This window comes from Anguilla rostrata, chromosome 4 (assembly GCF_018555375.3).
Source record: "Anguilla rostrata isolate EN2019 chromosome 4, ASM1855537v3, whole genome shotgun sequence".
Classification (NCBI taxonomy): domain Eukaryota; kingdom Metazoa; phylum Chordata; class Actinopteri; order Anguilliformes; family Anguillidae; genus Anguilla; species Anguilla rostrata.
In genome coordinates, this window is record NC_057936.1 from 14,849,296 (window position 1) to 14,877,204 (window position 27,909).

At 38.6% G+C, this 27,909-nt stretch overlaps 1 protein-coding gene across 2 annotated transcripts in view; it reads left to right on the top strand.

Moving 5' to 3' along the window:
- Nucleotides 1-27,909, top strand: part of sugct (succinyl-CoA:glutarate-CoA transferase) — a 96,916-nt gene that overhangs the window by 37,780 nt on the left and 31,227 nt on the right. The window contains exons 10-13 of one of the 2 annotated variants that reach the window (XM_064330877.1): nucleotides 93-164; nucleotides 1,432-1,529; nucleotides 2,641-2,743; nucleotides 6,163-6,922. In XM_064330877.1, coding sequence (XP_064186947.1) covers nucleotides 93-164; nucleotides 1,432-1,529; nucleotides 2,641-2,743; nucleotides 6,163-6,168 — 279 coding nt within the window. In that variant the 3' untranslated portion in view covers nucleotides 6,169-6,922. Of the gene's footprint in view, nucleotides 1-92; nucleotides 165-1,431; nucleotides 1,530-2,640; nucleotides 2,744-6,162; nucleotides 6,923-27,909 lie in introns of those variants that run through there. The other variant, XM_064330876.1, reaches the window with a different exon arrangement.

Below are 27,909 nucleotides of genomic sequence, written 5' to 3' on the forward strand. Positions count from 1 at the left end.
TTTTAGCACCTGCTGTGTTTGGTGCCATGAAAATGGCTAACCACTGGGGAAAGATACATTAAAATATGGTAAATGTGTGTTCTTGTGTACAGGGCTTCAAAACCAAAGATGGGTACCTTATTGTGGCAGCTGGTAATGATCAGCAGTTTGTCAAAGTATGCAAGGTAAGCACAGTCACAAATACAGTTTAACCAAGGTAAGGACGTGAAGGACATATGGAACTGATTTATATTCCAACTGTTGCTTGTCTTAAAAAAAAAAAACTACCATATACATTTTTGACCTGTCTACTTAAAAGAGAGTGTGAGTTGGTGATGTGGTCAGTGTGGTGGTCAACGTTAGGAGGTTACTGTTTACTCTTGTTGCTGGAAGTACTGTGTGCCAACAACAGTTTTTCAGAGCAATCCTCTCTCACCCTATAAACACAAAGAAAAGTGAAAATCAGTTAACACAACCTCCGCAGGGACCTATTTTTTCAAACTGTTAAATTCAACAAATATCAAGTAATAGCTGTAAAATTTGCAGAAATGTGTCATGTTTAATTTTGTAGTAGGCAGAGCTTGTGATAACTTCTTTCACTTAGAGATTCAACAAAACGTGCAGCCAGGGGTGTCCAAACTTTCACATACCACTGTATCTACACTAGCCTGGTTGCCTATTACTGACTTAGCTGTGTACTGACCTCACACTGACACCTTACATTTTTAAACATTTAGGAAACTTCACGTTTCATGTTTCAGCTCTTAAAGTGTTGCAACATATTCAAGCACTTGCAAAGCCGTACAACAGAGCTTTTGTTTGTCCACCATATAATTACAAAGGTAGCTAAAAACAGTGAAACTGGAAAAAAGGATTTCACTGAAAAACAGCTTAGTTTTAATTGGGTGCAAATACTGAAAATTATGAGGTTCATAGCAACCATTTCCTCACCATCACAACACATTACAGCTTACCTTGAATAACCTTCACAAGAAAATCTTCAGTGATGCACTTTCATTAAAATGAACCCAGTGGTTGAGAAGGAGATACCATTTAAGTGTCTTGCCCTGCGTATTTTAATTTTAAACAGTGCCACGTCCAATATGCTTTAGGCTACTCAATTTCATGATCAGCTACTAATGAATGAATAGTGATAATTCCATTTGCAAAATATTGGAAAATGTTTCCTTTCAATTGGTTTGTGATGGCCATTTGGACAATGCCCATCACATATAAGTGTCATATAATCTGGAGTCATGTATGGATGGTTGTAAAATCGATTGACTGGAGTTACCATTTGTTTTTTTGTAGCATTTCATTGTGAAATGAGTGCAGAACTTCGACAGAATATATGTTGGTGTGAAACCCTGATATCTAAATATACTATATTTGTAACAGAGCATATCTACTTGGAACTACTGTCTTACGTAAGAGAACATTTTTGATTACCAGGTTTTGAATTTGACCAACTTGGCAGAAGACCCCAAGTACAAAACCAACAAGCTGAGAGTGCAAAACCGGAAAGAACTGTTGCAGATTCTGTCTGAGAGGTACTGTAGATATTGAACATCTCCCAATTTAAAGGCAATACTGTGCAGGATTTTCTTAGCCTTGCCGTGGTTCTGTGTTTACAGTCAAAGAAGTCTCCTCCTCCATTTTCAACCTTGCCCGCTCACTTTGAGAACCCCACCTAACATAGCTAACTGGATTGCTAGAGGTGACGTTACTTGCAGGGCCAACAGAAAACAAGCCAACTGCACATCGCTTTTCATCCCCTTGGCGAAGTTCAGCTGATACCCCCTTGGAAAAGCAATTCCAAGTTTAAATAGTTCTTGAATGAGCCCTGTCTTTTTTCTTTTCTGTATCTCCGCTTCTTCGCTAGCTAGCAACAAACACTCCATTGAAATCTGATCCAAAACCACAGGCTCTGTAGCCACACCCACTCCTCCCGACACAGAAGAGTGTGCCACGCCCAGAAATATCCCAAACACAAAAGAGAATAACAAATACAGGTAAAAAAAAAAGTGCATAAAGACAGAGTTTGCCTGTGTATCACAGATATGCCTTAGCATGGTTATTTGAGGTAAAACTCCTGCATAGTATGCCTTTAAAATGTATGTTGGTTGTAGGTATGCTCTACTTTAAACTGTTATTATCACTTATCAAGACTTGATTACATGTACCTAATTCAAGAGTTATATGTGATTAAACTGGTCAATAGGCATGAAACACCAGTTACAAATATTGTCAAAGACTGTCTAGTTTATGTAAATTTTTAATACTTGTATACAGTAAAAAAAACTGTTGTGGCACAGTAGAAGATTAAGTGCTTCTTATCTTATACATCTTGCTCTTGGACTGTTCCTGTCCTTGAAATCTGTTCATTTAGTGTGTGTGTGTGTGTGTGTGTGTGTTGAATATGCGTGTGTGTGTGTGTGTACGCACCTTTGAGGAGTAAGGACCCAGACTGTTATCTAGTCTGAAATTGTTCCCTTGCTTGGGGCAGGAGATGCTGTATGCGGACCTTCCAAGAACCACATGTGCCTTGCAGTTTTGGATGTTGTTGACTATCTGGATCTAGCCCAGCTGCAGCCCCCATTCTCTCTCATTTCATAAGCTGTGGTGCACAGTTCAAACCGCAGAGACTTTGTTTGTTCCTAGATTCTCAGAAAAGAGCACAGGCGATTGGCTGGGAAAGTTTGAGGAGACCGGTGTGCCCTGCGGCCCAATCAACAGCATCCAGCAAGTCTTCTCTGATCCACAGGTCAGTCTTTGCCTTTAACACTGTCCCCCTCAGATGTGTTTATTTGCCGAAGATGAACTTCTATGAGATCTGTGACTTTTTTTTATTTTCAAAAGTATTCTCATGCTTGCAGAAGTCCATTTGGGTAAACAGTTATTCACATTTGTCGTTTTGCAAACAATTCTTTCTCCACACCCCTTGAGAATTTTCATTGAGGCTTTTTTTCTGCTGAATGTTTGCCGTTAGGAAAAATGTATTGGTTCATTGCAACAGTTCATGTATTGGTTCATTGCAACAGTTCATTGCAACAATACTGACGTTCCACAGATATATAGGTCTCTCTTACATGCCAGAAAATCCAGAAGCAAATATAAACAAGCTATCCCACTGCACACGAGGGTACTAGAAACTCACATTGGGTTTTTCCTGGGATATTAAAATGATGTTACCCTTTGTGGTTTCCCAAGTTGAATATGACTTGGTACTGCCTCTTGAAGTTGAAGTGCAAAATTTACACATGTATTCGTCATACCATATAAAAGCAAAAAAAGGATTTGACAACAGTGTACAGGATCAGAAAGTTGTGGAGCGCTAAATGCAGTTATGAATAACAAAGTGGCTGTAGAGAAGCCCTCCAGCAAAGGAGGTGCTAACAATGAACATTTGTGGGACTGGAGCATGTCCCAGTAGACATTGGATGAAAGGCAGGAATACACTCTTGACAGGTCAGTATTCCATCGCAGGGCTAATAATAATAATAATAATAATAATAATAATAACAACAACAACAACGACTATAACAATAATAGTTTGAATCTTACACAGTATATCACAAGAGCAAAAAGACAAGCACAGGGTCAGCCCCGTAAACAACTGGATACAATTAAGCCCAGTCTTCCCAGTATCACCAGAGTTCTTAGCCTGGAGCTGAAGAACACCTACACTGCACTTGAGGAAGAAAAGGTAGGAAACTATTAAAACACATATGTGGAAGCTGCAAGCAATGTCCTTGGCTAAAGGCACAAAAACAGAATGGCTAACACCTGGTACTTTGGACAAAAATAGATTGAAGGAATTGTAGTTTTTTACATACATTTGTACTGCTGGATATTTATTGAGGATTCATTCATTTAAGGTTTCTTATAATGCCACATTTTGTAAGTTGGGCCTGCACAGAAACAATTAAGCAATAAATTAACTATAAAACAACAAAAACACAAGGTCTTGTCAGAAGGGAGGTAATACCTGTGCAGTTCTGCAAGGTGCAAAGCGCAGTATCACTGCAAAGGGGCAGAAAGTGGCTATTGATGAGCATGAGCTTGTTAAGACAAAGGATAGTTTGGATCTCTTCATCCTCCTGACAGGCACCCTTAAACCCTTAAAAATTACCTGCTTGTAATTCATTGTTATGCACCTGTCTAGGGGTGGAGATGCATAACATAAAATAAAGGGGATGGATCCCTTTTCTCCAACCCAACCTGGCAGAACAAACCATGAGAGAAGACCTTCCTTATCTTTCCAGCTTATTTATTTTAGTGCACAGGGAAGCAAACGGACTTAACGGGTGGGCCAGGCCAACATAAACAAAAAACATTCAAAAGATAATCTAAAAAAAGCTAAAAATAAAACTGTTAATCCATCCATTATCTATACCTGCTTATCCTAGTCAGGGTCACGGGGGGGCTGGAGCCTATCCCAGCATGCATTGGGTGAGAGGCAGGAATACTCCTTAGACAGGTTGCTAATCTATTGCAGGGCACACACCATTCACTCAGAGACTCTCCAATACGCCTACCTGCATGTTTTTGGACTGTGGGAGGAAACCAGAGTACCCAGAGGAAACCTGCAAGCTCCACACAGAAAGGTCCAGGTTGGGATTTAAACCCAGGACATTCTTGCTGTGAGGTGACAGTGCTACCCACTGCACCACCAATCAGAAAAGAAATATGAACAAAAGCTGGAGAAAAAGAACTGATCTAAAGAAAAGTAGCACCTACTGTCTAAAGCTTCCATGCTGGTCTTAATTCTCAGGGAGATAATTTATTAAGTAATTGTACATTTACATAAAATTTATGCATGCATAGATTTGCACACCAACATAGCGACTACAACATAGCCACTCATCTGTGTGGTTTGGTCTGCAGGTAAAAGCCAACCCTGATCCCTAATCCACAAAAACCAACCCCGATTCCAAGTCTACAAAAGCTAACCCTGATTCCAAGTCCACATGTGTCTTTTATATGGCCCCCATTCTTCTTGGACCAATCCCAGTGCAATTCGATAATCGGAAACACACCCCGCTCCTCTCCAGATACGGCATCTGCTGCTGAGAAGAGAGAAAACATGCAACAACACAAAGAATGAAAACATTCCACCTCACCTTACAGTGCAATTTAATTATCTAGCCAGGTCTTGAACAAAGGCATGGTGCTGATAAATATTAATAGTAATATTTTACACTTATAGCAGTTAAGGTTCACTGTATCAGGTAGAGGCATATATTTTTACTTTAAAAATGTGGATAAATGATGAGTACTCTAACGGAACTATACTAAATGAAAAGATCCCTGTAAGGCCAACATCGGGGGGGCAATTGCGGGCCTGGGGGGCCGTCAACTATCATATGGATTTTTATTCTTCTTATTCCCCTTCATTTGGCACACGTCCAAATGGTTGGTTCAGAGGGATGGCACCCTAGGCAAGGACGTCTATGCCTCTACGCAGTTCTGGGATAAAGGTTTGAGAAGGGGGATCACTCTTGAGTTTCATGATGATATATCTGTGAAGCATAGTCTGTTTATTTACTTGTTAGCGCATATCCATATCAAAACAGAGCCACAATGTGATTACATTGGGCTTCACTTTAATTGTTTACACTGGAAATGTTTTTACAGCCAGGCGGCGTTAGATATGTCCCTCACCTTGATGTATTGTTTTTTATAGATAAATAGATCAAATGTGTATTTTTGCACATCAGCAGTGAAAAGATTGGCTTGGTCAGAGCAACATTTTTCATAGTAGGACATCCACTGAGGTTGAGCTCAGCAAAATAAACCTCTCCTGTTGTTTGGAATTGCTGCCAGAGGTGCATATGGGAGTCTTCCCTCCTGTCATTTCAGTGTAATGTGCAGTCCTTCGATCCCACCAGCTGCATGTTATGATGGATAATTAGCAACCCCGATGTCGTGTCACTGTAGTGTAGACCTTCCTCTAGCCGATGCGAGTGAGGAGATCCTTCCTGACCTAGCTAGTGGCAGATCCTCAAATACACTCAACATAGCAGTTTTGTTTAAACACATTTCTGAAGCAGTTCTGGCTTCTGACTGCTGGTGTGACTGGTCTGGGTTTTCTCATTGCTAATACTGCCCACACTGTTCTCTCAGCAAGTAAAAAGAGGTTCAGTGAGGTCCCACTGTAATAATCCCTCTCTCGCACTGTAGGTTTAATGTCAAATTAACTTGGGCCCTCAAGTCACAGCCCACCAACCTCTCATCAGTTACCTGCAAGACTCCAAAGAATTCAAGATGTTGAATACAGTGCAAATTGAGAATACTCTAGGTAATGATGCAGCCATGAAATTTAATATTGGGCTCAGTCTCGAATGAACATACATTAAAGAATCATCAGTAATTTCTATGCATATGTACAGTTCTGAATTTAGGATCTAATGTTTTGTATAGTGGTGTGGTGTTCCTCAATTATCACCCTAAATTCTGTATAGCCATATGTACAGTACATAAGGTGTCATAAAGAATTAGTCTGTGATTTATGTTTGGTGAAAGAAATGTGTAGCTCTACATAAACCATGAAATGCTCAGACAGAATGATTTATAGCATTGACCAGAACAAGTAAAATGACTGGAGTAATTTCTGGAGTACAATGCAGTCTAATTAGACTGTGTACTCAACCATAGTTTTAAATGTATGATTAAATTAAGCTTGGGGGGTGGTCAGAAAGTTTTTTTGTGTATGTTTTAAAAAAATAAAATGTAATTAAATACGCAATGGTCAATAAATTGGAAAGACAAATTATTTTTTTATTTTAATTTGAATAGCTCAAAAGTGAAGACATCTTAAGACTGCACAGTTTCCATGATCTGACTTTTTCAAAACCAGTTTCAACCGGATTTGGAGGATAGATAGAGAGGAAACTAATACTAAAAGAAAATTTATGGAATTAAAACTGTAAAAAAAAAAAAACCATGTTCATGAACCCATAGTTTCAACAGGGAAGTTTCAACATCTGCCGTGCACCAAATATGGAAGTTTTTCTGTATATCTACAGTACATCTGTTGTGCAAATGTGACTACTGCACATGATCTGACAAGGAAATCACCCTGGAAAACTGGCCAATTTATTTTATTTTTTAAAATTATTTTTTGTGTACATTTGACTTTTTTTTCTAGATTCTCACAATTTTTACTTTTACTTATTTTTACTTTTTTAACTTAATCACTTGTTGTCATTTTCAAGAGGTCTGAGCCAGGTTGCTGAGGTCTTGAGGAGGTGGGGGTGTGGTGTGAGGCACTTCGAGCAGCAGATACCATACTATTACTAATTATTTGTTGGATATGTGATTGTACTGTAAGGGTACTGTACAACCTTGTGTGTTTTTACAATATAATTATGCAAATAATATCACAGTAACATTTATAGTAAGGGGGAAGTAGTAACATTTATGATGGGGAAAGATGAAAATCTAAGGATAGCCCCAAAAAACAACTTTTTACTACAGCCGCACCCCTCTCTGAGTCATCAAGCGGAAAGGCTGTCCTGGCCTGAGAAGATCATTTGTCTTGCATCTCCCTGGAATTCAGGTTCTCAGGATTTTCAGAAGGAGACAGGAGATGGAGATAGTTAAGAAATGGGGGGGATTATATTAATGAGTCTTTCCACCCATCTGACACTCCAGCAGTCACCCTCAATTAGTGTGAACAGCTGTTTGTAGGAAATAAATACCTCAATGGGAATTAAAGAGTCTGGTAAATGAATACACTATACCATATGCAACGTGTCCTGGATGAAAACAGATGATAAAAGAACCCAAGAATAAAACTTCTGGTATCTTTGGCTTCCTGAATACATCAGTTCTGAGGCTGAATAAAGGTTAGGGTAATTTGTGAGAATAGGGTAAAAGTCAGTTTTGTAAACAGTCTGATTATGACCACAAGCAGCAGTGTCTGTTGTTGGTGTTTATTATTGAATTTCTCTGTTTGTACATTTGGATATTTACTGAATCTATTCAGGTTAGATACCTTGATCGAGGATGCAAGGTATTGCACTTCCTGGAATTTGAACCTGCAAACTTCAAAATGATATCCTTAATCTACACAGTAAATTTATGAATGATTTAATTTAGTATTGAATATTTTTCGAATGTTTTTAATGAGCAGTTTGTGCATCAGAAGAAATTCACAGGAGAACCTCAGATAGAAACTCATGGGGAAAGCAGGTAGTTCTGAAATTATTGTTACTTGTGAGGCCAAAATACAGCTATGTAAAGATTTTGAAATCTTTGTTCATGGAATCATTTAGTTTTAAATAGGCTAATCTCATTTTGTGACCTTTATTTTAACCAATAAGTCATATTAATCAGATTTATGTATGTATCTTTACTTCCAATTTCATAGCACCATTTGGTTAACCAGTCAGTCTAGAAGTGTGAGGGTCATATATGTGTGAGGTTTTGTTGTAAAGTTTGTTCAAAATCTTGAACAAAGTATGTATGTACAGTTTAAATGTTTTATTAATTTTCTTTTGTGTCATATTGTGAATAAATCATGACATGTCCTTGACATGCCTCAGGCCCTGGTGACAATCAAGGAATTGGGAACTCCCCAGTGACAGTACTGGTTCCCAATGTTGTAATTCTGCCCACTGTGGAATCACAGCCTGACCCGGTCAGTGCTGAGTGGCTGGAAGTCACATGGGGTGATGCATAATTGACTATGGCATTGCAGTGGGAGGGAGGATTTAAGTTTCCAGGGCTCTCTCTACCCTATTACAGAATGGTTTGACACCCTCTGCATACTTATTTTCATGCTTTACAATTTTTTTTAAAATTTGACGTTGTCAAGAAGGAACAATGTAAAAAGCAAGCTCTGTCTATGGGAATTTATGTGGAACGTTGGTCAAAATAAAACCCCTGAACTTGGTTGAGGCCTATAAAACCTAACAAGGATTTGTCACTGGAGTTAGAAGAGAAGGGAAATGACTAAATATCTTAGGAATAATTAGCTTTTAGTTAATATTTAGAATCAAATAGAATTTTTAGTAACCTTTTCCCCTGTGAACATGTATAGTTCGGGGGATGACTTTAAGAGAAAATAAGTTGTGTTGTGATGATTCTCTGATCTGGAATAGTTTGTGCCTTCTGCAGCAAAAGCATTTATTTCTCCAACTGGTCCATGAACCCAGTGAGGTCCCCGGGGACCTGTGTGAGACTGGTGAATCTGCACTGCAAGCAGAGTTTGTGCGTCTTCATGGCTCTGTATATGTCAAGGCAGGGGCTTGAGGTGGGAGTTGAAAGACGCATGCAAGTTTGCAAATGTTTTTCCTCTTGAGATGAAGCGGCTTCAAAATGCCCTTTGTGCTTTTTCCACCAGATGCTATTTTTGCTGGCTTCCCATCCTTCTCCCGCTCACGTTTGTTGAGAGAGCCCTTTTAATGATCCGTGGTGCTGGCAGAGATTCGCACAGCTGTGCGGACGGCCTTGAGATGAGCTGCAGGTGGAGTTCCTCAGCTGCCGTTCCTTGGTTCTCTTGGCAACTGTCTTCTCTTTTCCAACCGCGGGGCTAATGCTAGATATCCTCTTGGAGAACTCAGCTTCCTGTTTCACATCCAGACACTGTAATAAACCAGGGTTGTGTGGGAGTGGGGAAGGATATACCAGTTCATAGAGAGCGAAGGAGCGTCTCCTATTGAGAACGGAGTGAGGTGATTTATTGGGTGTACTTCCTGTCCCCCGCCAGGCAAGATAATAATGAAGAAAATGTAATAGAAATCTCTGGAAAGGTTTTCAATGGGAGAACACATGCATAGGATAGCAGTTTCTGGAGAAGAGATAATGAGGCCTTTAGTGTGAACTGGCGATTGATAAGTGAATGGCCCCATACAGTAGGCAGTCATAATAACAGTAATGATATCAATGAAGTCACAGGTCTCTGAGGTGATTACACCAGAGGTCACTTACCTGCTGAGATTTGTCATGAAGGAACATTGAAGCTCTGCAAGGTATCCAAGCTTGATTTGGAGTAGATGGCTGTGAATGGATCCAACGATTTAGATTTTTTTACGTAGAAGAAGAAATATTGCAGCTGGGTTTTGTGCAATAGTCAGTATCTTGTGGAAGGCTTGGTCTTGCCATCACAATGTCTGACTGAGCAGTAATATAAAAATATTTTGTTTTAAGAATATTGTAAGAGAGATAGTCGTGGTAAACATCACTGGTTATTTTTAGCAGTTAGCAATGTTGCCTGCCAGTTCACTAATTAAATGCTGTAATATCATTCCATGCCATAGTTTCCAGGGCTTGGTTCCACCAACAATGTCTTTTTCAAGCTCAGCATAGTCTATTGTTGTTATTTTCACCAGTCCCTCAAATTCAACTGTACCACACTTGTTTTTAGTTAAAATTAATCAATTTGATCTTCACTGTTCAAAATATTAATATTTCACTTTTGTGAAATCTAATCAACGATCAAATATTTCTTTTTAATGGTGTTGGACATATTTCATAGCTAGCTCAAGTAGTTGTTACCTTTTTGGCCATAGTATTAACCAGCTGACTTATTCTAGCTTCTTGAGTATGTGATATTGAATACAAATATGGAAGCAACAGTTTAAATCACTGTAATGTTTTGTGCCACCTGTGTGGCCAGTAGCATAGGCTCTACCCTATCGGTGTCTGGAATTCTGCTGGAAGAATGCAACACCACTCTCCCTCAGAAAGTGACTTAGATGGAAGTGGAAATTTCTGTCACAGGCTCTGTCCACACCACCCAATAAATGCGCAGTTGGTTTGAGAGCAGCTGGCTCAAAAAGCCATTATGCGGCTCAAACCATTTCTCTGTGGAGGTGCATTGACATCTTGAAAGACGCCGCTCTCTACACAGTGTAAATGGTGTTATACAGGGGAAGATGTTCACTTAATGCTATAAATAAAAGACTGAGTTTACATTACATTTAGCAGACGGTCTTATCAAATCCGATTCTTTTACTTGCAATGCATGTATACAGTTAGATTATTTACCTTTCCCGGTAAACATTCATAAATTAAGATATACTTTCTATTGAACCCCGTGGGGTAATTTGTCCTCTGCATTTGACCCATCCTAGTTACTTAGGAGCAGTGGGCAGCCACAGTGCAGCGCCCGGGGACCAACTCAAGCGACAGTGCTAACCACTATGCCACCGTGCCCGCCTCATGTTGAAATGTTACTGTATGCAAAAAAAATAATAATAATTAATAATAAAAAATAATTAAAGATGAAAACAAGCCACTCAACCCAGCAATTTCACCATTTTCCTATCACTGAAGGTTACCTAGTAAGAAACGGTATCCTGTGCATCAGACTAGCAGTGAACCAGCAGTCAAGATGAAACCAACACAGTCTAGCAATGTGGACTAATCAGTCCTTCTGGGAAGAGCTTCGGAATGAGAAGTGAGAGCCGAGGTTCCTTACACCACTGCAAATCTGTGTGCCAATTGAATAGACAAATTTGCCATACATATTCAGCAATAATTGTATGAGAAAGCATGAAGATGTTTCAGAGGGCACCTATGTGAATTGTACTAGCGTCGGTGAAGTTGACCTCCATTAGAATGGGACTTGTCTTAGATGACTTGCAGCCCCTGTCCTTGACATTGCTTATTATTTTGTTCATATTCAGCCCTTCCAACAAACATCTGTTACGTTTACTGGTTCGTTTTCTCCTTCTTTTCTTCTTTTTTTTGCATTTACTGGCAGCATACTTTCCACTTGTCAGACTTCAAAATAGGGAAACAGTCTCATACGCATATTGTCTTTCGTACACACACACACACACACACACACACACACACAGAGGTGTGTGTGAGTGTGTGTGTTTGTGTGTATGTGAGAGAGAGAGAGAGAGATATTGCAGCCTCTTAAGATTGTCAGCCTCGTTTTCACTGGTGTTTTGAGTCAAACCTGAGTTGGATCCATGCCAGGGATTTTGGCTGGATGGTTATAGATGTGGGAAAGAGCTCCAGCTGTTTTATGTGAAGTGAGTGAACTGTAGATATTAGGAATTTTGGCACACATGGGGATCACATTGATCTACTACTGTCTCTGTTCTGTAGATATATCTGTCCCTCCATAGATTTCCAGTTTGCAGCATTTGTTATACTGAAATGCAAGGGTCTTTTCAGTATAATGTTAAATGCCTCTTTGAATGAATTTTACTCTGATATAGTGCATATTGAATTAACATTGAACATGTGCTGCGTGCATGAAAAAGAAAGGCCAAAACTGAAGGTAAAAATTTCAGCCACTCTTGTAGAGATATGGAAGTTATACATTTTTGTTTGTAATATATATATATATATATATATATATATATATATATTCTGATCTACAAATGTTAGTAAGTTATTGAAACTGAGTTAACAATAATGTGGGAACATCATTCATTTAAATGAACTTGAAAGGATACATAACTGAGTGTAGACCTTTGTCTTTGTATGGTGATGGTGATGATGAAGAAGAAGATGATGATGATGATGATGACGATGATGATGATGTTACAATGATACCCCAAATCTCCTCTCCTCGCATTTATTTGTAAAATGTGTTTGAATTCATCCCCACTGGTGTGCATTCCGTCTGCATATCAGGTGTTTATTGGTGCTGGGGATTGTGATACTCTGAATGTCCTTAACATACAATACAATGGGGGAAGATGCATGCAATTTATGGTTTTGCCTATAGAGGTCTCTTTTGTTCTAGCTGTCACTGAGATGTGCGACTTCTGTTTAGACTACACACTACTCAGATTCCTTACTGCTGCTGGTAATCTTAACGATGTGCAAAAACTCATGACTTACAAGGGAGGGATTGTGGCCTTAAAGTGATTGATGGTGATTTTTAAAATAAAAATGGCAGACACTATAAAGTACTTTCTTGGTGGACAATTTGATAAATATTATTTTTATTTGTATTTTAAATTTAAGTATTATTAGTATTTGAGTAAATTAATCTTAGAATGTGTTTTTCTGAAAACGTTTGCCATTCAGTAACACCATTTTACATAACATTATATGACTTTATAATTAAGACTTTATAATTAAGTTTTCTCAGTCCACTATTTTGTGGAGCATGGCTGGGCCATGATCCAGTAACAGTTGTATGGTCAGGCTACATGTTCCTGTGTATTTGTTTGTGTGTAGGTGCATTTGTATATTTTCCCCTGCACTATTGTGAACTGTTACAAACTAGGATTTAGCAGAATCTAAAATAACAGTGATGTCTCAGGCTGTTTGTAGTCTCTGTTATTTGTCCCATTGTAAAATGCTTGTGCACAAGTAGTATACTTTTATTCTGTTGTTTATATTTCAGATTGTGTCACTCAAGTATAGGTTTTTGTCTTCTGTTGCTGTTGAAAATCTATGAAGTGTGAAATGAACTGGAAGGTTAGAAGGAATACGGTCTTGATAACAGTGACTGTTGGATGATTTAAGTCTTTCATTACATTTGACAGCTTTCGGTGGGGATGTGGAGTCATTGAAGTCTTGAATTACAGTGGGAACCCGCAGATAGCTCTGTGTTATCGAAAGTCTGGTTTAACTTAATGCGAATCCATTAAAGTTCTCCCACACACTTTGAATTCTCAAAAACATTTAACTTGTTAAAATGTCAACATTTTACTTAGCTGACCTTTCTTGAGACTTTGTTGTAATGGCCAGTGGGAAATTTCACTGTCAAGCAATGAGGGTAAAAAGTCAGAGTGGAGTATTCTATGAGAAGAGCACATTTTCAGACAAATCAGTCACCATCTTTAATTCTCAGTTCTGTCCCCTTTTGCCAAAAGTTCCTGGGCTGAAGCATGCATCTGTCAAGAACTCCAGAGCACTTAAGCTTGTCAGGTGAGTGCATCTGCACTTGGGAATGGACAATGGGAAAAGATATTAGTTTCTCTGCCAGACAACAAAGGCTTTGTCCGGATATTCCCTTTCTGTAGTGCAGCTAGGAACAGGAATTCATTTGTCCTTTTCTCTATGCTTTAATAATGAGGCATTAATTATGTCTATATAGCTATTGATTAGAAACAATAAATTAGTTTTCATTTTTTTAAATGAATCTTTTAAATATTTCTCACAATTTTGAATGACCAATTGCTGCTATGTCCTTTGGCCGTTTTTGAAGACACACGCTAGTCTCGCAAAACACACACGGCCAGCGACTGCTTATTTGACTCTGCAAACCCACAGTTGAGTTGCGTAGTTATTGTGGCCTGTAGGTCGCACAGCTATTTCAGCTGGTGCCGACAGTTCTCAAGTGCTGGATCGATCCAAGGAGTCACTATTGTGCGGTGAGTCCGGTGACACTAAGGGCCAATCACATGTCATGCACGAGTCCCAGTTATTGTCTGCGCTGGCATCAGGATTTCATTCCAGACCAAGAGAAATATTACTGCTTCAAGCACTAGTGATTTAACTGAATATGCCACCCAAGAACCTTCCATCACTAATGTGTGGGTTATGTAGAATATAAAGTCTTAGGTCTTTGTAACACTCTAATCAGGGGATTTACTGTATTTAGTGTACACACATTGTAGTCAGGATGTAAGCAGCATGTACCTACTATGCATCTACATGTTGGTGTAATGCTGTGAAAATGGCATGTGAAAACGTTATATAGTTACACAGGCTTTCTGAATGACCCTCAGTCTTCCCCAACCATCACTTCCAACCCACTCTGGTAATCTGACAGGTAGTCTAATAACCGAGACCCAGCCCTAGACCTGATTGCAAATAAATCTATTTAATGTATTGTGAATGAAACAATGAGTATTTGCATAGAAGTTACACAGTAGTTGCCCAGCTTTTGCCAAATATTATTGTTATTATTAATATGTTATTTTATAGGTAATTGCATGGTGTATACAGTTGGTAACTTTTCTAACAGAAGGTGAGCAAGTGACTGATTTTACTCAGAAAATAGAATGGATGTGAATCTGAGAGAACCGAAAACCTGTTTCATAAATCTTTTTATGTAGTTTGCTGCCTATATGTGGAATTTGAAATTGCACAACAGAACATAAGCATACTGCAGACTGCACTCCACAAAAAAATGCGGATGAATAGAGAAGAATGACGGTATGGTCAGCGATGCGGATGTGTATTGAGCGAGAAACAATCAGTGGCGCCCAGGACTATGGGACTGGGAGGGCGGCCATATATTTCTGGAGAGATAAACAGATGCCCCCTTTTGTGTGTTGTGACATATTTACTAGACGTTCACGTCTACTAATCCCATTAGTAGTTTTCCACTGGGGATGACATCATGAAACATAATTTCAACATGAAGCATGGAGTGACAGTCATCTGACACATTTCCTTGGCTGTTGTCACATTTTATTTCCTCAATATTCTGTTTTAGAAATAATGGTATGGAGGTGATACATGCAGGAGAAATTGCTCAGTAGAGAGGTAACAGAAAAGGCCTGTCTGGACCTCAAAGTACAAACTGTTTTCTTAAAGTGGAGTCTCAGCACTTGAGAACATTCATGCTCTAATAATCAAATCTAGTAATGTGGCTTCATGCTTTGTTAGCCACATGTTATTCATAGTCTGAGCCCTGTGATTACTTGATTGTGCTTTTTCTGCAGCACTGGAAACTCTTTTGCTTAACTTATCCGATGTTCAGGTCTGATGAATAACTCGTAGGCGCTGGATGTGCACACCGCAAAGATCAATGCAGTGATCGATACCGGTTCTTCTTGGGGATGACATGCATTTTTGTTCTATTCCTTGTCCGTCTGAAAGTCCTTCAGACAGGAATAGAAACACAGTGGCTGTTTCTCGGTGTAACATGCAGGAGTTTAATATTTTCATGCCAGTATGGTTGTTTATTCTTCAATCATCTGAGTGAAGACCAGGGAACGGTCATTTTCCCCCCTCTGTGGTGTCTGTGAAGGAATGACATTCCCTATTCTACTAATTAGATTGAAGTAATAAAGGGGTGAATCATCCATATCCCTACAGGCTTTGGGTGATTTTACCTTTAAGATCAATCAGCAGCAAAGCCCTCAGAACATGAACATTCACGACTGTGCCTACGTCCTCTCTCCCTCTCAAAGACAAATCACAGCTGCCCTGCTGAACTCGGAAACATTTAAGCCCAGAGCTCTGCGGGCTATTGGCTGTGATGGTTTTTCCTTTTTCTCCTGTGCTGGAAGAGTTGTTTCTGATGGACTGATGTGAGTTTTGGCACAGCTACCAATTGAGACAATGGACAAAATGCAGAACCTCTGTCACAAAATCTAATGACCCGTAAAAAATAAAGTGAAAGCTTAATCCCCGTTTATTACATTTTCACAATTAGTAGGTCATCTTGAATTTTGAGAACAATCGAAACTATTTCATACAGAACTTGAGTGGTCATTTGAATGATGGATAGAGGGAGGTCACCCATGATTCTCTTGGGATTTGAGACCCTGTGAATATGACAGGTGAATTAGTCCACTGGTCTTCTCCCACGGTGGGATAAAGTCAGAGAATCTGTGACTCTTGCCTGGGGTGTCTGTGTGCTGGACTGGATTGGCACTTGAGAATGACTACATGGATGTGAGTGATACTTACCTGTAACTATTTCAATTAAGCACGTCCTTAGAATATCAATATTTTTAGGACAAATTTTGAACTTAGGTGACCAGATCTTATACTTTTTAAAGGTATGTGGTGGGATTGAAATGATTGCTGGTTGAACATGTTGAATTCAAATAAAGAGCAGCAATCAGTACCAGATTACAGTGAAAACCTCTTTTGTAATTCTGCCATGAATACATTTAGCCTTCAACGTAATACCGAAAAAGCGGAAAGTTTGTACCAGTGTCCTACCAGACGTGCTCAAGCTAAAGGAGCACTTTACAGTAGGATATCATTTCAGCGTGAGCAGCTCACAGTATCTGGGTCAGTCTCCTGTCCTCACCTCACCTCTACATGTGCAACGTCTTTCTTCCCTGCCGTTAATCTCTGAAATGGACTGCTGATTTCTGCTTGGATACAATAAAGAAAGTCACCTGTGACTCTTTAAATGGTGCACAGACCATATCAGTTTAATAAATAATGAGTGTGTGTCAGAAAATAAGGCTAGAGATTTAGAAAGCTGGGTATTACAGGCAGTGAAGAAAAAGTGGGTAAACACGGGTATAGCTCATCCAATAATTTATCAAGTAATGTCTCAGTAAATATAGCTGCAAGGGTCAAGTGTAGGGTTCCAAGCAAACATTGCAAAAACAATGGCAGAGATAACATGGAACACAGACAAGAGAGACAGACATATATACAAAGGTTTTGTGAGGACTGGACAGGCAGTTGGTAAGTCTGGCTGATTTTGTGTTAGGCCATGACCTTTTGACATGTTTATGAATCAAATATATCAAAAATTAACGTTTTTTCCCAGCAAATTTGCGGTGGGATTGGTGTGACAACTGAATTTCCATGTGTAGGGGGTCATAAAAATCAGTATGATCGCAGACAGTTTCTTGATTGCTGATTGCTTATGTTTTGGGAATAGCAGTTTTGAACTTTAAAGGCCTGATTCTTATCCACTAGTCCACTCCACGGTTTACTATGTTGGAAGGTGGAGGGGCTTGTTGGGATGGAGTGTCTGACCGTCCAAACAATGTTGAAAGCCTCAGAAAGAATACTATATCTTTATTAGTCCCTTCCATCAGTCAGTTGAAACATAGCTTTAAATAGATCTTCTTGTAAATCCAGACATCATAAATCTTTAGTCTGATGAAGATCGATCAACGTATATTGACTCCTTGTCAATTCATCTAATTGTCAGCTGAATATTTTCGTCTAATGTATGCCCAGTTTTCAATATATCATTGTCGTTTTTTGTATATTTGCTAGTGAACATGTGGATTTCAAAAAGCATGTTCGTTTTTTAATCTGTAATCTGTTTAGGGGGACAACGCTGTATGATCACAGTCAGTTTTTGCTATTAACAGAGTGGGTCAACTTGTGAATCAGTGGTAGGTACCAGTGTACAAAGGATTTGTCTCACTTGAGCTGACATGTCCTGGAAATTCCAGCTCTCTAGGACAAAGTGTTAAGCCTTTATACCATTTTTTATCCTTTTTTCCATTTTATCCGTTTGGAAAGTGTTTATCATGCCACCTTTTGACCAATCACGTTCTTATGAAATTATTTGGTGTTGAGTCATGCCTGTTGGTTGTAGCTAACAAGAATTTGCACACACAAAAAAACTTGTGGGTGCCACCTATTGTGGGTGCCACCTATTGACCAATTTATAGTATAATAATAGCAAAATGACTACAGCTAACTATTACAAATCTCTATTGATAACGCGGACAATGAATCGCTATGACAAAGGAATGTTTCGCTTTGACTCAAACAGGCTGTTGTATTGGGACAGAATACTTTTATTTGTCTCAAACTATGACATCACGAAGCACCTGGACCCAATAGCTCAGAACCCGATAATACATTGAACTCCACCCATTTAATCCAGTCCATCAGCATAGGAATAGATGGAAATGGACTCATATAAGTCAATTTTGCAATGCAATTGATTTCTCGCACTATTGCTGATTAACACATACCATAACAACTCCATACAATGTAGTTAGATGCTATTCACTCAGAACTGGTTTCTGAGCTTTTGGGTACCTCCTAATGGTCACTTGTCATTGCCTATAAGGTTATAAAACACTTACCATAACTCTAGAACATGCAAAGCCAGAAAATGTTTCTGCCAAGCAGCTTAATGTGCTTCTGTTGTGTGTAGTGCTGTCTCTAGATGGATTAAATAAATCCTCAAGCTTTCTCTGCAGTTAAAAAAATCCCTTATCTTCCACATTTGATTGTACTTTGGCTTGGGGTTCACTTTTTATTTTATCTGTCTTGTTCCACAATGCTTTTGCCACTTTTTTCTGTAAATCTCAAATAATCAGTATCAGCTTATATAAAACAGCTGTTTTCTTGTTGACGTATTATTTTATTGCATTCTTCTTCTATGAAATTGGTGATGGCTGGTGTCCGAGTCGTGATACCGGACAAGCATTGTAAAAAACTTTTCGAAGCCGATAAGACACTCCCATGAGCTAATAATTGCAGTTTGGATCAGTGCATGATCTGAGTTATTTAGCCGCAGTTTGATTTCAGCATACATTTCAGTGATTGAATTTCAAGGGAATCAAGGCAAACACAAATAAAACCCAGAAAGCCAAGTGTAGCCTGCTGCCTCACTGGTCGCTGCTTTCCTGGTTGTTGCATTGTTCAGGCAGGATGTATTTTTATTTGATGGTACTTTCAAAGTAGGAAAAAGATATATTATTTACAAAAAAGTTAACAGTGCTTAGCCATTATGATTTTACTGGTTGGACTAAGGGCTATGTTAACCAATTTTCTTTTATTACATTTTTCTATGTTTATACATGTTTTACTTTGAAGTTAATGCAGTGTGGAATACTTTAGCCCGTGACATATTTAATGGTAGGTTCTTTTGTTAGTAGGTGAAATACCTTTTATTTTTAACCCTATTTACTATTGCCCACTTCAGAGAAATATCCACAATACTAATCTCCAGGTCCTCCTGTGGGCTACAGTGTCTGTAGGTATTTGCTCCAACCACCCACTACACTACTAGATTTCACTAATGAGCTTACTTCCTGACAGTGGTGGTTGCTGAGCTGAAAATAGGCTGGGTAGAAGTCTTCTCTTTACACTAATATTTTCTTTCATTTTCATTGATTAACAATCTGAATAATCCATTGGTGGGTAAATACACAGCTTCTTTTTCACGTTATGCTAGAGAGATTAAATGATGAAATTGAAAGGAAAGGAAAATCAGTTTTAATCACTAAATACACATAATGTAAAAAGATATCCACACAGTTAACTACAGCATTTGCTTTCAGCACAACCTTCAATAAAATTGACAAAATCTGCACTTAAAGATAATTTAAATTACACAATCTGCACATTGCAAAGCTTTCTGATGAATATTTTCTGAGTGTGGATGTGGAGAACGAAAAATACATGCATCCATAATTTTAAATAATGTGCACAATTTTGCGATGGATACAAATGAAAAGAATTTTATTACTCAGTTAACTCAGTTAGCTATATCTGATGGTATTACGTATCTTGTGAATTCATTGTATTGTTAATCAAGAGAAATGATTGAAAAAATATAAAGACCAATAATAAGTTTAAGGTTCTGTCAGTTTTTGGATCTGGAGCCGCCACTGCTTCAGGAACCAAGGTGTTAAAATATTTGGTGAAATCAGGTGGTGTAGCGTATGGTTGGAGCAAATACTACAGACACTGCAGCTCTCAGGACCTGGACAAAAATATCCTACCAGTAGGGGGCCACAGTTGATAGAGCTATGGCCTATTTTGAATTTGTCAATGTTCGTTGCCTGTTCATTATTACAGTAAAATAATTTACATATTTCCTCACCCTATGAGGCAAAACTTTGTGAGCATTTTTGTTAAAAACATGATCGTGTTTTATCAAAGTGCGTCTCTCTTAAACTGGCTAAATATGTTCCACTGAAAATAATTCTGGGATAGCAGTGGAAAAAAAACTCAGGCAATCACGGGCGCCAATTTTATATGAAGACATTTGTTCTGAAGGCTTGTCTACGCCATATGTGTTCCGTGCATGGGTGAACAACGTTGCTATGTCCACCAGTAATGCACATCCGAGTACTCTGATTAAAATGGCTGTAGAGGAGGTCTCCTACACCAGAAGTTCCATGGTGCAGCACAGCCTTTGCTGTAAACATCTGCTGTTTATTTCCTGCTTGCTGCCTGGCACATTGAAGTTTTTACACGAATATGTGGATGGAAATCAGTGTTCTGTGACTGCAGGTGTGTTCCCAGTTCCGTCCTACACCAGTGGAAATAGAGAAAATATTTTAATAAAAAGTTTAAATATTGAAGGAAAAGCCTTTTAAGTTTCTTATTGTCCTCACAGAAAAAAACTCAAACCTTTAAAGAGGCAAATTTATATCCAATTGTCTATGCAGGCGACACAAGCCAGAGGCACATCTGCATTTACCATGATAGATAGTGAGCGTTATTTTGGAGTCGGATTCAGAGATACCATTAAATTAATCCCATTCCAGTCGCACCAGGTAAGACTACACGGCTCCCTTCACTACTCCGCTCCGGTACTTCCGCTGTTTGGTATATCTGAGGGGATTCTTACACTTCCCTGAAAAGATTGAAAGATGATCTCCACGGTTTATGTGAAAATGCATATCATGGTTGAAACTGTACCAGTGATGATATAAAATCATTGAATCGCACACTCCTGTCGCATTAACCGCGATGCTCTTGACTGACATTTTAGGCTCTCTTAAAGTGATCTTAAAGAAATCAAGATCTGGGGTAAGCCTGCATTGTCCTTTCTTTTTCCAAACCCAGCAGCAGACCCAGACTGTAATTCATGTGAGCCAGCCATATGGATATTAAATATAAACACACCTGTGTAAATATGATGTAGCTGTCTGTAAGTGAGCTCAGTTGCGCGGAAGCCCCTTGTGTCTGATTTTCTTCTTTGCTGTTGTTTTCCTAATATTGCTAAAGTTTCTGGCTCTTTAAAATCCAGTCAGTATTAAGTCCAGACTAGATAAAGAATTTCAGCTAAACAGCCACGATTGCTCTGTTTATCAACAGCATTCCTCTTTAAGCTAGAAATTAAACATTTTTTAGATTCTCGAAGGTTTACACACTACTCTGGAAATGTGTTAGTATACAGACTAATACCGATGAGGCCAGGGTTCAGCTTCATGGTCTTGAAGTAGAAGCACATATGTGTAATATTGTATATATGGAGCTAAGAATCAGCTTAAATTTATTTGTTGATGTATATTGCACATTTAGGTAAATAAAAGATTGTTTATTTCCCAAAAAGGCACATGCAATATTTATGATAGCCTATTTTTTTTTTGTTGTTGTTTGGCCTACATTGCTCTACTGTTTCTGTTTGAAAAAAAAAAAAAGATTTCGTGGAGTGGAGTACAGTAAAATAATAAAAAATAGTACTAAATACTACTTTTGGAGAAAGCTGTGAAGTGCTGAATCCCTCACTCAGCAAAACAGCTCTTGCAGTCTGCGATGTTGAACTTGGATCACGAGTTCAACAAAAGGTCAAACATTATGTCTTTTAGCAGTTAATATTGCCTTTATTATAAATCCCGGCCTGGGGAGTGTATCCAGTGTTGCTGATATGGGACTACAGGGATGTGTATGGTACAGTATGGGGATGCCATTTAGAGCACTATACAAATATGCTTGGTGGTAGCACATGGACATAAAATGCTAATAATAAAAAGTAAAATGGACTGACAAGTGAAGTGCATCACGTAGCTCCATTTAAAGGCTATTCAGGAGGATTTAAATGCCAAAATGTGAATAAATATCACAATTTGGGAGGTACTGAAAGAATAATTTATAATGTAGAGATTAATGCCGTTAGAAACGCAGGTTGTACAGCTTTGGTTTCTAAAAATCTTAGTGGGATGTAAATTCTTACTTTCTTCTACTGTATATCACACAGAAGCCATTGATGCATGCAATCTATTTGTGAAATGTTGTTGTCTACATTTGATGAATGACATTATATAAAACCCCCTAGTTTGAAGGACAGTGAACAATCAGTTAGGAACTCAAAAAATAGAGCATTTTAACTACTAGAAACGAATTATAAAGGTAATCATTTTACGCCCCACCACCACCATCTCCCCATCCTAACTGGGGATAATTTATATTGCTAGCTAGTTAGCTTAATGGCTGTGAGCAAGCACCTTATGTTAAATCCAGAAACACCCGTTTCTAATAAGTAACGTTAATAAAGTTGTGTTCAAACATAAAATTAGACGAGATTCTACTAGTTAACCTTAACTAACAGTTATATTCTTTAGGATACTTATGATTCAGAACAATGCATGGTATGTTCATCATCATATCATCCAAACTTGCAAAAAAATTTCTCGATATCAGGCTAACATATCCCGCAAATAATATCTTGTTGACATTGTTACTTAGCCAGCTGTTGCTAGCTAGCTAATGTTACTGTGTGCCAATCTGTGGTTCAAACTACTACTGAAAAAGTATTTGCTCCTTCCTGATTTCCTTTGTTACTGCATATTTGTCGCACTGAATGGTTTCATATATTTAGACAAAATGTATTAGACAAATTTATATTAGACAAAGGGAAACTGAGGAAAGACAGAACGCATTTTTCAAAGTATTATTTCATTCATTAAATGAAAATTTATCAAACACCCGTATCACCCATGTGAAAAAGTAATAGCACTTGTAACAATAACTGGTCACACCACCTCTAGCAGCAATAACTGCAACCAAAGACTTCCTATAATTTGATATCAGTCTTTCACATTGCTGTGAAATTACTTAAAATTTTGGTAGGTGTTCGAGCCTGAACTGCTCATTTCAGGTGCTGTGTTTGGACAGGGTCTACACTAAGCAAAATAACTAGTTAACTTAAATATAAGAAGTTGTATTGCAGGTATTTACTCATGGCCATTTTGACCATACAGCTTATTTTTGTCAGCTCCTCTCAAATACTAATGCGTTTGAAGGCTTCATTCTTCTGTGAGCTGATTGGTTGATGTGAGCACCTATGTGCTGTGATTGGTTGGAGTAAGGTAGGTGTTAGCAAAAGGATGTCTTAAAATCTGATTGGCCGGAGTAGACACGATGGAAGAATCTGTGGATAAATTTAGTACATGTTGCTGTCAGGAACATCTCAAATATCCTCAAATGAATGCAGTTGTTTCCACACGTGCCAGGTGATGCATAAATGCACATAACTGTCAAATGAATGTGCATACATTGGTAAATATTTTTCCCAAAAAATAATGAATGTCAAGAAATTTAAATGTACTATTGTATTTGTCTGCTCTAGAGAGATGTTTTTGTGAAACAAACAAACTATAAGGCTTGATGTTTGGATAAATCATTATCTGTTTAGGCTTCATTATTTATGCAGTTCCGAATAAGGTATTCAGCTTTGGGCACTCCCCTAATGGCTATATGTCTGCTGCCATAGGTAGATATCACCCAAATAAGTAGGTAAGTCCTATATGAAACCTGCCAATTAAGGGTACGTGTGGTTGTTAAGCACAGGTGGAAGGCCATCTTATAACCAGTGATAAGGTCATACAGCTAATATTTACGTGCACTGCCCAAATCTAACACTTAAATGAGTGTACAGATCTTCAGGGTTGGTTGAATAAGGTGCACACCTCACATTCATTTTCATCTGTTATTCTGAGGACTTTTTGGTGACCTCTGCATAGTGGTAGGTGTCAGCAGCTCTTTGTGAAGCAGCATATGAGATTGCTTTAGTCTTTGAGCCTGTGGCGGCATCAAAGGCGAAATGCTACGCAGTCTCAAGACAAGACTGTTTTGAATTAAATGCTGCGCATGAGCCTGTCAGTTTTAAATAATACAAAAAAGTTTTTGCTCTTTTGTTTCAGTGTTTATGCATATTAAATCCAAATGTTAGCAATCTTCCTCTGAACCTGCTTATTCTGAACTTTTGATCCTCACATCGCTTGTCAGAAATCATACTTAATTTGAACATATAGGAGCCTGACGGCCTCCTCTTATGTATTTTTCATCAGAATCATCTTTAATGTTCACAGGGCTATAATAATTAATCATTTTATATAAGCCGCCTCCATGTCAAAATGAAGTGAAAGCCATTTTGGCGCTCATGTTGGCAAGAAAACTGAAAGCCAGAAAGAAAAACTGACGCCGGAAACATTGAATATCTCAGAAATCAAGTCGAAGAAAAAAGCATGAAGTGAAGCTCAGTGGGAATAAGCCACAAGAACATAACGTTCCCTTATCTGGGTGGTGTCTTGGTTAAGATGTTCAAGGAGGGAAAGCACTCAGAGGTTGCCAGAGACAAACCTACTAAAACTGTTTATGGACCTCAGCATGCCATGCAGAACTACAAATGGTGCATGTAAACTTCAAATTAAAGATTGAGGTGAAGCAGTAGGTTCCTAATTGGTGAAAGTGTGGACACCTGGCCACTAATACTAACCATCTGGAAGATGGGGAATTCAAAGACAAAGCAATATGATGAGTCAAACCTACATTGTGTTAATAAGTTTAAGGAAAAAAATAATTAAATTAATCAAGTGTTCAACAACCTAATTAGGAGCCTATTGATTTACCTCTGTCTGTCATTTGATCAAAAAAGTTACCTTTTTAAGTAATTGTTTGCAGTGTAGCACAATCAGCACAATGTAGCACAATATAAACATAGGAATTGTATTCTATTTCAGGGATAATATATGGATTAATCGGGTAAATAATCACACTAAACTTGTAAAGCACCTAATTAAGCTGGTTAGCAGCTTGTTAAAATTATGAGATTGTGATTGTGGTTGGACGAAAATCAGAATACACAGGAGGCCCCAGGACAGAGTTCAAGAACCCCTGGGTTAGACAATTGGTAAAGTCTTGCTAAAGAAATCACATTTTTCTGTCTTATTGTACAGCACAACCATACTGAGGTCCAGAAACAGTCAAAAACCTTGTCTGAGTTCTGTCCTAATATATTCTACTTGAAAGACTTAAACAAATTGCATGACATATACTGCTTTAAATATGGCATCACAGGACTATGGCATCACAGTCCTCTCTCAACTTGCGAAAATGCAACATCGGCACATTCACAAACCTGCTCACAAATGAGTGAGTAGACAAAGTGCTTTTCAAAGGGATTGGTGTGGGGCTTCTGTTCAAATTTGACTTGGGCTGCTGCTGTGCAGGGTGGCATGGTGGTGGTGCATCACAACAAGAAGGTTCTGGGTTTGAATCCAGCCTTGGCCTTTCTGTGTGAAGTTTTCATGTTCTCCCCATGTCCGTGTGGATTTCCTCTGGGTACTCTGGTTTCCTCCTACAGTCATGCAGGAGACATGCAGGTAGGCTAAGCAGGTAGGCTAATGGGAGATACCCATTAGTAAATGTGCGGATGATGGTGTATGATGCCTGTAGGTTTTTGAATGTGAATGTGCGACTGCAGGGAATGGTGGATGTGTGCTGATGCAACACAGTCAACCTGCAGTTCTTCTGGACCTTCTATATTCAGAGGATAGCACTGAAGCTCATGCATCACTGTCAGCTGAAACAAGGGAATCTGCCACCAAATGACACCTGACACAATTATTACATTCTCTTATCTTAATGAGAACAGAAATACCTTACCATTAGCATCAGGCATTATGCCATTGACACAGAATGGCTACATAGCCGGTAAGGCTCCAAATACAGAACAGTAGAGTGTATATATGTCTGGAGGTTGGCAGGGCACTGAGACACTAATTGTTCATTGTAGATAGGACAGTAATAACATACAGTATACTGAAACTGTTTTTGAGGTCATTGTTTCTCTTGAGTCAGATTTACACTGCTTTACCAAACCTGTGCCAGAGCTCTGTACACATTGGCTGTGCCCGGCCCAACAGGTTGAAATTCTTCTGGATGGGGCAAATGGTATCTTCCAGGGTGAACTTTGTCTGCTCTTTTGTTTTCAACATTAAGATAATATAGTGTCCCATACTAGCCTGACAGGCGCTGCTCAGCTGAGGGAAGCTAGCCATAGTAAGTTAATAAATTAATCTGCTATTGTTAGGAAACTACTGCCGGCACCAGCTTCCATGGAGACCTCTGCAGAAATGTACAAGGAATGTGCTAGTTTCAATCAAATTTTAAATAGGCCTGCATTCTTGGACTTCTTCACCAAAGTTTTAGTAAGCAGTGCATTTGTGCCAAAGTAAAGCCTCCTGTAATTACACACCCAGGAATGCCACAGCTATTCTTCTGTAATCAAATAATACATCACCACAGGAGTGCCTTTAAAAGGACAAATAAACATGAAATGATTTGGAAATTATGCAGTATGATGCAATGCAAGTTTGTGTGCCTTGTCCATCCTAACTTAGAGACCATCTCTGTAGTATAACTTGGGGATAAGTTTCAAGTTTAATTTATTAAAATTTGACAAGGCAGGGTACAGCAGCATAAAAACACAGTTTTTAAACAGTGAATCCTGAAATGCATCAAACATAACAGCAACATCATAAGCAAAAAGCATAAAATTTAAATTATAAATGGTGAGATAACAAAACTGAACACTTTTTCTCCAGTGACATATGTGGGATATTTTAAAAATCTTTTGTCAAGTAGTACTTAAACTGAATTTGGTCATAGTCAATTTATGTTAGAGGCAGCATGATGGCACTAGTACTCACTCCTTGGATTCGTGATCTGAACAAACAATGCTTTTATCTGCAGTCGGTCAAACAGATTTGATTGTCTCTCTCCAATCTGCCAACTTCATGTCCCCAACCAACTTCCTTCACAATACGCAGTATGTTGAAGTAACATGACATTTATTTGCCATACGCTTTTGTTGCCAAATAAATGTAATTGTTAGGCCCTGGAATTTGTAGTTCTTTTGTGGTGGCAGGGTGGCCATCTTGGTAGCATCCTAAGCAAGGCTATGCAAAGGGGGGGGTTCTTATATTCACCTGCCCCTCTCTCTCTCAAAAAAAAAAAACAGTCAACACAGCAAAGAATAGAGGCATTGTTTTGCACTACGGCAAACATTGTAGTAGGCTGCGCTATGTATACAGTGTGTATGTTATTAATTAGCAGTTTTCCAAACTCAATCACCGGCCTATAGGAGTTCACTAACTGACTAGCTAGGTAGCAAGTATTGCTACAGCCGAAAAGTGCACAGTTTCTCCACACTTTCTAGCTAATTATCACCTTACAATAAAATCCACCTGTTACCTCCTTGACACTTTTGCTTTTCTCAAACACTTTTTTTCTTAAAGCTACAGGGGGCAATTTGCAATCAATATGCCACCAGCCTACAACACCAAGACTGCGGGATATTAAAAAACACATAAT